Here is a 10,947-nt window from a genome sequence, read left to right on the forward strand (position 1 = left end):
AATTCTAAGAACAAAACTGGCAAACAAAAACATCAGTGGGGCCTTTGGTAACAAAGTGATCTTAAAGGAACAGTAACACCAAAAAATGAAAGTGTATAAAAGTAATAAGAATAAAATATACTGCTGCCCTGCACTGGTACAACTGGTGTGTTTGCCCCAGAAATTTATATAAACAAAGCTGCTGTTTAGCCATGGGGGCAGCCATTCAAAGGAGAAAAGGCACAGGCACATAGGAGATAACAGATAAAACACTATTGTATTCTAGAGAGGTCATCTGTTATCTGCTATGTAACCTGTGCCTTTTTTCCAGCTTGAATGGCTGCCCCCGGGGCTACACAGCAGCTTATTTATATAAACTATAGTCGTGTTACTGTAGCAAACACACAACTTTTACCAGTGCAGAGCAACAGTACATTATATTTTAATTACTTTAAAAAACTTTTTTGGTGTTACTGTTCCTTTAAACCAGATGTTATATAACTGAAAAAAATAGGCAATTGCAACCCAGGATCCTCCAGTGGGACAGACACTCTGCAGACTGGCCACTGCACGTGGCGTGCATGACATGCAATATGAGAATGTCATTGGTGCAGGAGTACCTGCATTGGCAGGATTTGACAGTTCTGTAGATTCAAAACAAAACAATTCAATCCATATTATGCAGAGCTGATTGGTATTATGGTGTACTCTGAGTGGCTAAATAGAGACCAGTGTTGTAAAGTTAGTTAATAAATGTTTCATTATAATGAATGGACTGCAGAAAGCATCTGCTTCTTCTTAATCTAACAAGCAAATCCACATTACTAATTCATCATTGGCCTTTACTTCAATGATATAACATGTGGTTTAACATCACTTCCTGTTTATTGTGTGGCAGCCCCATGTTCATAGCCAACTGACCATGTGCCGAGGAGCTAAAGGCTTTGCTGCTGTAGCCCCCTCTTTCCTGTTTTAGTGACTAGGAATACTGAGATGTATGTGTAATAGCAGAAACCTATTGGTGTTTGCCATTCTATAAACCTGTTTTTCAGAATTTTTTTCCCTGTGTACTATTTTCATATCAGCTGACTTTATTTGCCTTTTAACCTAACACTTTTTTGCTACAAAACAGGATCTTTTCCATTATTTTATCTTTGGCCATATTACCCAGGCTCAAGTTAGTACTAATGCAGCCCTGCAGATGGTCTTTCCAAGATGTAATAATCTGATAATAATAACAGTAGCTCTACACACACATGTACTGGAGAAATGGAAGTGAATGCACTATTCTTTCATTGTGTTTGAACCTGTGACTACTGGCAGGTGGTTATACAACTGGCTGGTAATGGGGTAGCTTAGTAACACCGGAGTTGTGTTACTCCAGCAAACATGCACCTATATCCATTCGGTGACCCCAGTCAGTAAGGGATTAGCCTGAATGAAATGTTGCAGAATCGTTACTGTTTTTCTCTTATCAATTGTGGGGAACAACCACTGTAAAATGTAGTTGGTTATCAAGAAATCTGCTTTCTGTTAGTGTCATAAATATATCTCCTAGTATCGAAAACAAAAGTATTTAAATTATCTCTACATCACTATAAGCAGCCACGTGCATGCCAGTTGTACTGATATTTGTGTGATTCACAAGACTGATCAAAGCAGTCTAACAGGTTCTAACGAGGACACAGTACTAGTAAATTACATTTTAGCGGAAAAACATGAATGACAGGCTAGAATACATTTAATGACACGATGTGTGCATGTATGCTGTTGTCATAGGGTTTGCTGTGACAGCAGGAGTTGTCAGTGCATGGATCATTCATATTTAGTTTGTCAGTCGGCAACTGCAATTCTGACAGTACAGTACTTATTAAAACTGCAACTCCCTAAACTACCCCCCAAAGATAAATGAGCACTTTTTGTCATTAACTTTAATTTTGTTTGTTTCAGTTTTTTATATTTATGAGTTTTACTTTGCAGAGATGCATTTGGCTGTGCAGCTCTATTCTAAGGCTCTGTACCTGCTCTGCACCAGAGGGTAATATAGCTATGCAGCTGAGTGCTTTAATTCTGATTGCAGGGGGGCTGAGCTGGAGGGAGTCTGCTGCTTTCCTTCCAAGGAGGTAGAACTCTATCTATAGGAAATGCCTGCAGAGTCATTTTACCCTGCAGCAGCTGGACAGCAGACAGAGCAACTCAGAGCTGCCATGCCAAAAGCTTTAGTACAGGTATAGAATCCGTTATCCAGAAAGCTCAGAATTACGGAAAGGCCATCTGCCATAGACTCTATTATAAGCAAATAATTTAAAAAAATTCTCTGTAATAATAAATAGTACCTGTACTTGATCCCAACTAAGATATAATGAATCCTTATTTGAGGCAAAACAATCCTATTGGGTTTAATTAATGTTTAAATTATTATAAAACAGGCTTAAAGTATAAAGATCTAAATTATGGAAAGATCTCTTATCTGGAAAACCCCAGGTCCCGAGCATTCTGGATAATAGATACTGTACCTGTAGTATACAGCAGCTAGTGTCAAAAACATGGGAGGGGGGGTATTGTAAATGTACATTATTTTGAGAGGGGGTGGAAACCCTTCAAATCAACATATTTGTAAACTGTATATTTAGCAGGCAAATAATTCCCATTTTGTCAATTAAATCTGCTGATTAATTTTGAAATGTCGTTCATTATTTTGCAATATAAAGCATTTTTGCTTAAACAAATCAGGCTGCACATATTTTGTACTGTCTGCTAATGTTTTCTAAAATGTGCGTTGAAGTTTGTAAGCAAGTGTGTCATTCATTAAGGGGAGATATTCAAAAGTTGGTAAATTATGTAAATTCTTCTGCAAAATTGAATATAAAATAAACAGATACCTGATTGTTCCTGATCTGTCTCGTCCTTTGGATTTTTGTGCCTTGGGTTTTGCTGCAGATAATCACCTATTGTCCTGGAAAGCCAGAACTACGTATTGATATACAGAACAGAAACACAGCCCCTGCTAATGAAAAACAGCCTTTTAACATATGATTGTAGCACTACTTTAATGTAGGTATGGGGTTTTAGAGGTGTGGGTAGTATTTACCCGACCACACATACAGTATACTGTGTGTTTATTTTTCTATATCACTACTTGTATGCAGCACTAAATAAACATAATACACAATAATAAAAGAGGGGGAAGGGAAAGGGTATTGCTGAATAATTAATAAAGAAGGAATAAATCAGGATGGTGTGGGACCTTTGGTATCGAATGCAGGTAAATTGGTTAATGGAACCAGGGATAAATATGATATCTTAAACTGCTGTTTTTGTTTTGAGTCCCAGTCCTTAAAAACTTTTTTTATTTAATTACTCGGTACAACTCCAGAATAACACCTTTGTTTTTCTATTACAGCCAGTTCAACTGCAGCTCTTAGTTACTTCCTTGTCTAGCATGAAGCCCTGCCATCTTTTACTTTCTGAGCTCTCTCCCACTGTGATGACCTCAAGGAGGTGCTTACTGCACATGCCTGATTGATTTCAATTGGAGCAGAGGCAGAATGCCAGTAGGCACCTCTTCGAAGTCTCCATAGTCAGAGAGAGTGAGAGTGCTCAGAAAGCAAAAGGGGGTGGAGCTTCATACTAGACAATGAAGTCTGTAAAAGAGCTGCAGTTCTGCTGCTTGTAACAGAGAAACAAAATAAATCCTGCAGGGAGAAGGATATGTTATTCTGGGGACTGTTTAGAGTAATTTTAGAAGATTGAGCTGAGACAAGCAATTAAACTGACAAAAAAACCTGAAAGTTCAAAATGGAAAGATTATCAAGGTTGCGTTTGTTTTCACTCTAGGAGAGAAGGGAAAACTAGGTGCTCCCACACTTGACATACAAGCATGTCAGTGGGCTCCTAGGGACCTTACATTGGAAGCTCCACTGGAACAAGGACTGATGTCAACAGTCTAAGCAAAGCTCTGCATAAATGGGTCAGATCAACATACTGGAAATTACTGATAACAGAAAAACAGGTTTTGCTCAGCAGCAAGATAGGCACAATCCCTAGTGTACGTGCAACTTCAGTGTGCCACCCCGTGGGTTCTTAATTGTGCCATTATAATGCCTACTTACACACTGAGTGAGGGGCTGACCAAACTGCCACCTTGCACCATACAGAGAAATGTGCCTAAGTACCATGGCTTGTGTGGTATGGAAACATTTCTGTCAAATGCAGTCATCATAAGTATTATACTGATCTCAGGCAAATCCTATCACTGTAAATAAGGGACATTGCTCAGGAGTTCTATGGAGAGCTGCTGATTCCATGGTAAATATTTATAGGTAGGTTCATTAGAACTATCATTATATTCACATTTAAACAAAAAAAGCACCTACAGATTAAATTGCCTATTATAGAGTTAATCATCAGAAGAGTTTAACAGACATACACTACTAATACTCCCTAATAAGATTAGAGCTATTCCCACAATGCACCACTGAAGGGATGTTTAAATGCTAAGACCCTGCTTACAGCCCTCCATTCTGTCAGTAGAGCTGTAACTGTGCACCAGGTAGGAATGAATAATAGAGAAGGCATAGCATTACCAGTGTTTCCTATTCTTTCCTGGGCCACGAATGCTTCATTCTTTCAGTGCAATGACACCTGATTCACTTTGCATCTTCCTCTTCTGCCATTAGTGGCATTTCGCTCTATAGAATTGCTTTCTTTGATAAAATAGTCTTCTTTGTTTCAACAAATCCATAAACGCTGGGCCACTTGGTTCAACTATTTCATTCAAGGTAAGTTCCCTCTATTTCTCACAATTAGCGCATGCAGTGAAGTATGTTTGCACAGCCTGGCTGGTTTGTACTGTTACATTAAATAACTGAGCTTTATCTCCTTTTATATTGCTTTTATATCTGTATTTAAACATACACATTGCCACATTATCATCTGTTGTATTGCCTATTATTATATTATATTATAGCACACCAGCAATCTGACCGTAAGCAGGTGTTTATTGTGTACAGTATAATGTATGGAATCAGATAATGCCCTTAGAAAGGTAATTCACATCTGAGTTAACTTTTGTATGATGTAGAGAGTGCTATGCTGAGACAATTTGCAATTGGTCTTCGTTTTTATTAACCGTAGTATTTCAATTATTTTACTTTATGTTCCACAGCTCTTTAGTTTGGAATTTCTGCAGTTATCTGGTTGCTAGGGTCTAATGTACCTTAATAACCAGGGAGTGGTTTGAAAGAGTGACTGAACTCGGCCTACACACTTATGTCTTCCCTGGCAAAATGTAAGATTAGAGGTAAAGCAAAATTAAGGTGTTGCCCCATATTTCCTATGGCCCCCCAATATAGCACCAGGGTTGGGTGCAACAAACACCTTAATAACATAGTGGTGGGTTCTCTTGATTTCCCATGTCATTCTCTACATTTTAAAGAGGTTAAAAAAAATAAGATTGTATTATTTTACATTTGTTTGTATGATATTTAACTATGGAGAGATGTATGACACACACACACAGTTGAGATGCTATAGGAGAGTGCGAGTGCATTGGGTGGGAAGCAGTTATATAGTTACACATTTGATGTTTACATACAAAGTAGCTGAAGTTGAAAGCTCTTAACTAACTTATTGCTTAAAAAAATGACTGTGTGTAGAAATGGGCTGTAAACTGGCTATCCTATCCTCTGTATGACATATACACATTCTCTGTATGAGACCCTGTTGCCCGCACTGGGGTCCTGGTGAATGATACCCCCAGAAAAAGACTTATTGCCGTTCTTTGGTAAAATAATGCTTTTTCATAATAAAACAAATATATATTGATGAAAATAAACCAGACAAAACACTCCACAGCTGAAGTCAGCCACATGAACAAGTTAGAACTTCTTCAGACTTAAGATGTGAACACAACAAATTGTTGAATTTTGCCAATAAGACATGTAGGTCTCTTTGTCACTCTGGTTCCTGCTATGCAGCCATGCTTCTCTGGCTTATACCATCTATTCTAGATACTTAATCACCTGGATCCATTTGGCTTTAGTATACAGTTACAAGCTATTACTGAGTCTGCCTTCTCTCGTTCTTTAAGCGGACATATCACCTAAAAAACCTTTTTGCTATAACTGCTTTTCTGAGCACTTTTGCAAGACACATTTTTAAACCATTATATAAAATATTCTGCATTGTTGTTGACACTTTAAATTTCAGGGAGATCCAAGTAAGAAGCACTCACCGATGCCGAAATCTGGTTGGGGTGCTTGAAGCCCCGAACCCGTAGGCGAAGGGAGCAAACTTGAATCTCGGAAGAAGATTCTTGAAGCACCACGGCCAGCAAGAGAATCGATAAAAATCCAATCTTTATTTACATCTTTAAAAAAACCCAGAACGCCTGACACGTTTCATGCATTGAAGCACTTAATCATAGGCATACATTCTGGAAAATGCACATACTATATAAAGCCTATCAATTAATGACATTTTTTTTTTTGTCCGTGTCAATAAATGAAATGGATGAAATAAAGAAAGCTAAATCAATATAACCAATACAGTTCTCCAGCAGCATTACTTTGAGGGAATATAACAACTGATATCAAATATAGAATTTAAACCACGTGGCTGACACGTACGCAATATAAATATCCACTTGGATTGGATTTTTATCGATTCTCTGGCGGGCTGTGGTGCTTCAAGAGCCGTTTTCTTCCGATATCCCTGTGTTACTCCACTTATCTTATGTCTTGTTAAACGATAAATCCCCTCAGATCAGCAGGAGACCCACCAACTTGGCTACAAATCCATGCACTGTATCAAGATATAATGTGCTAAACTGAAGCTAAACATTGTTTGCAATGTAACATTATTATATTTTGTGTTTTTCTGCCCTTTGTTTAGCTATTCATTCTGCATAATTCATGAGAGATAGGTCGGAGGTGCAGGCTATTAAGGGCAGATGCTCAAGATTTACATGATTAGCAGCACATTCCATACAGTCCCACATTACTATTCTTAGTAGTTCTTCCAAATGAAGAATACCTGTTCATTAGTATTTGTATGATTTGACATTTGCATTACCACTAAACCTACATATTTATTTTCCCATTATGCTTAGCTAATATTAAGAGATAAATGTACAATTCTATTGGTGGGTTTCTGAAAATATGTTAGACTTTCCAGGCTTGTGCCTTTGTCTTTTTTCTCTTCAAAATAATCCACCAAATCTCCCTCAAGGCCCCCTTTGTTCTTTTAAAAACCAGTAGTGTTCATGGTCATGTGACCAAGGAGACATGGCCAGTCATGGCAAAGACCAAGCAAATCAGCCCTAGTAACAACCTGTATTCCTAGCAAACTGTAGGTATTCCATGGAGTTTAAGGCTGCAGAAAGCCCTCTATTTTCTGACCTTGTGGCAGAAATCTCCCAGTACATACATGCAGTGTTCCAAATTACATTTAAAATCCATAACATATGGTAGTAACTGTTACTAGTGATGATTACAAGATATTCTACATTACCATAACATGTAACATTGTAATGCCCAAGGAATTTAGGATTTTATACATTAATTCTATTTTGGTTTTTTTAGGCTGTCAGCAGGGAGAGCTTTAAATCAATACCACAATGGCCCAGCTGCTGCCAGCTCAAGAAGCAGCCAAAATCTACCACACAAACTATGTACGTAATGCTCGCGCTATCGGTGTTTTGTGGGCAGTGTTCACCATCTGCTTTTCCATCATTATGGTGGTGATTTTTATCCAGCCTTATTGGATTGGGGACAGTATCAACACACCACAAGCTGGCTATTTTGGCCTATTCAGCTACTGTATTGGGAACGCCTTAACCTCTGAACTCATCTGCAAAGGAAGTGCCTTGGACTTTGCGAGTATTCCATCAGGAGCTTTTAAGACAGCCATGTTTTTTGTGGGCATATCCATGTTTTTAGTTGTTGGGTCCATGTTGAGCTTCAGCCTGTTTTTCTTCTGCAATTCAGCGACAGTGTACAAGGTGTGTGCATGGATGCAGTTGGCAGCAGGTAAGGGGACAAAATGTTACATTGTAGACAAAGAATCACGGATCCAAGACAGAGGCATAGAACAAACGGATACAACGAATGGACACTGGACTAGCAGATAAAACCTTAGGACTCTTTATTAAAACATAATATAGGGCCATGGAGCAAATATAGAACAAAGTCTAAATGCACCAGATAACTACAGAAGCCCAACCCCCCCTCCCCCCTATCCACACTCTCCTCCTTCTTCTCCTACCCTTTTATCTTGTTTGATTTTGATTTATGTAACTAAAGCAAAATGCAATAAAGAAAATCTTTAAAAATGAAAAAAAAATGTTAGATTGTTTCAGCAAACCTGCAAGAATGTTTCCTTTTTTTAAAACCTTTTCCCCAAGTCTTCTGAGAACTGTTGTACATACTCTAGTCTGCCTCACAATTCAACTGTCATGGCCTAAAGCCTTGGGCATTATTACAACATCTAATCATATTTCATGTGACATTACAACCCACCAGCTCAGTGCAGATTATTCATAACAAAACATGAGATTTCCAAGATCCTACCTTCTCCATCCTTGTATCTTATTTAGCAGTATTAAAGTGACAGCATACCCCTTTGTTCAACATAAGTTCAATGAACAGAACTTGGACTGGTGGGGGGCCATTTTGGCCTCTGTGTACTTGAATGTAAGGGCCTACTTTGAATCCCAGTCTAGGCCTGCTCTAGTTCTTTAGAATATGAGCTGACAGTGTAGCCTCTGGCTCCTTATGTGCTTGTTCCTGCCTTATTTTTCATTTCCCCCAATGTGTAAATACTGTGGAAAATGCTGTAAAGATATGAAGATTATTAATAGATACCTTTGTCTTTGCAGCAGCTGGCCTGATGATTGGATGCCTTATTTACCCAGATGGTTGGGACTCTCCAGAAGTGAAACGTATGTGTGGTGATAAGACAGATAAATACTCACTAGGTGCTTGCACTGTGCGCTGGGCCTACATCCTCGCTATCATTGCCATCATGGATGCCCTCATTCTCTCATTTCTTGCATTTGTGCTAGGAAACAGGCAGGATAGCCTACTACCTGAAGACTTTAAGATCCAAACCAAAGGTAACACTATTTATAACTACAGTGCTTTTCTGGTCATATACATGGACTTTTTTCTTTTGTAAATATCACCAGATCTATTAATCTGCTTGAATTCTAGTTTTTAGGATGATCTAACAGTCTTAGGATGAATTATAAACATACTTTCTAACAGTAATACGTAGTCAGGTATCATCGGGGAACCAATTTCATTTAAGTTTGGCTCCATTCCTGGATTCTGCTTGCAGGCTTAGTTAGACAGACCCCTCACAGAGCAGGCTATTAAAATGTGCTAAAAATAATAATTTTCAACAAGTCTAACACTATTATAGAACTGACATTCTAGCTGTTATGATATTATTTTCTTTGCAGCTAATGACCCAAATTTAGTGCTTTTGTTAATTTCCTTCTTAGAATTACACTGTCCCCATTTATATCAATGTCCTCACCTGATCCAAAAGCCCCACAAACCTGTTATATTTTTAAACAAAGATATAAACAGGTCATGTTTTTTTAGAACTGAGCCACTTTTTTCAGAAATGAAGACTGGGAAATTTATAAATGCAATCTATGTAGATATAACGGGAAAAACATACTTCCAGTTCTAAAATCCATAAAAACCATATATATTTGTAAAATACAATCCTCAAATGGATAATGTGTGTTTCTACTTCAAACTACCAAACTGGAAAGCTTCGCTAAAGTTAGAAGTTTTTATAAACTACTGTATTTATAAAATAAAAATAATGTTGCATTTTACTGCATCTTAACTCCCACATGTTCTGAGGTACAAGGTGAAAGCATCATAAATCTGAATGGCAGGGGTCTTCTAAACAGTTTGATGCCCAGTATGTATAGCACATATTGGGCATGTAGCACAGCAGACCTTCCCTCACTATTCAAGGTCCCCAACTACTGGAACCAGGTTTTCTTTAAGAGCCTTTCTAAAGACAGAGACCTCTACAATCCGGCTCTCTTTCCCTCTGAGGCACCGGGAGTCCAGGGAAGAGTACTTAGGTGTGTCTACACCCCTTTGCACACAGCTACAGAGTAATTACCTGTTTAAGAGAAATAATGAAGCCTTTGTTATCATTTATTTATAAAGCGCCAACATATTCCGCAGCGCTGTACAATAAGTGGGTTTCATACAATGGACATACAGAGTAACATATAAAGCAATCAATAACCGATATGTTATCTAGACATGTCTCTGGTGTTAGCTTCTAGCATAATAAAAAATAACAGAGCTACTCAAGGTTGTGGCACCAGCAGAATAAAAGTAGTAAAAACATTTGCATTAAAAAAATATAAAAATACTTCTGGTATGTAACATGTAAACTGGGGACACTTGATTTGTTGACTTGCTTACCTTACAATGATAGTCTGCTTACATTCTGCTTATACAGTTACACCCTAACACAGTTTATTTCTCTTTTGCAGAAGATGAAAGCGGCTGACCAGGAGAAAAGACTCTCTTTATACTGGATAAATGGTTAAATAATGTGTCTGCTTGTGTTTTTTTTGTACAGAAATAAAAATTTGCCACAAACATAAATGAATGTACAAAGTTAGGCCCCAAATGTAAGGCGCTCAATCCTTGCAATACAAATTTTGTACTTTTAGTTTAAAACAACATTTAAAGGACCAGTAACACTAAATATTATTATTAAAAAAAAATTAAACTACACCCTCTAAATAGTACCCATGCCCAGCTTCATTGTAGTGATTTACATTGAAATTGGTCAAAACATCTTCAGTAGAATTGATTGCCATGGTATGGACACAGTTTTGCGAAAAGGCGATATGGCGACAAGACCCATAGTATCCTGATGCGTGCGCGCTGCCGAGACTGCTGAAACCTTCTTCCTGGTTTGAAA

At 38.0% G+C, this 10,947-nt stretch overlaps 1 protein-coding gene across 2 annotated transcripts; it reads left to right on the forward strand.

The window, feature by feature from the left end:
* Positions 1-4,522: 4,522 nt before the first annotated feature.
* lhfpl5 (LHFPL tetraspan subfamily member 5) lies at positions 4,523-10,573 on the forward strand. Of its 2 annotated transcripts, NM_001017269.2 has the most exons (5): positions 4,618-4,760; positions 7,563-8,009; positions 8,858-8,920; positions 9,044-9,094; positions 10,511-10,573. In NM_001017269.2, the coding sequence occupies exons 2-5, from the start codon at positions 7,598-7,600 to the stop codon at positions 10,525-10,527; spliced, it is 543 nt and encodes a 180-aa protein (NP_001017269.1). In that variant the 5' UTR covers positions 4,618-4,760; positions 7,563-7,597; the 3' UTR covers positions 10,528-10,573. The 2 variants fall into 2 exon arrangements, with proteins under 2 accessions (XP_031751863.1, NP_001017269.1); XM_031896003.1 differs by having other exon boundaries at positions 4,523-4,760; positions 8,858-9,094.
* The last annotated feature ends 374 nt before the right edge of the window (positions 10,574-10,947 follow it).

The sequence above is a fragment of the Xenopus tropicalis genome, chromosome 2 (genome assembly GCF_000004195.4).
Source record: "Xenopus tropicalis strain Nigerian chromosome 2, UCB_Xtro_10.0, whole genome shotgun sequence".
Taxonomy (NCBI): domain Eukaryota; kingdom Metazoa; phylum Chordata; class Amphibia; order Anura; family Pipidae; genus Xenopus; species Xenopus tropicalis.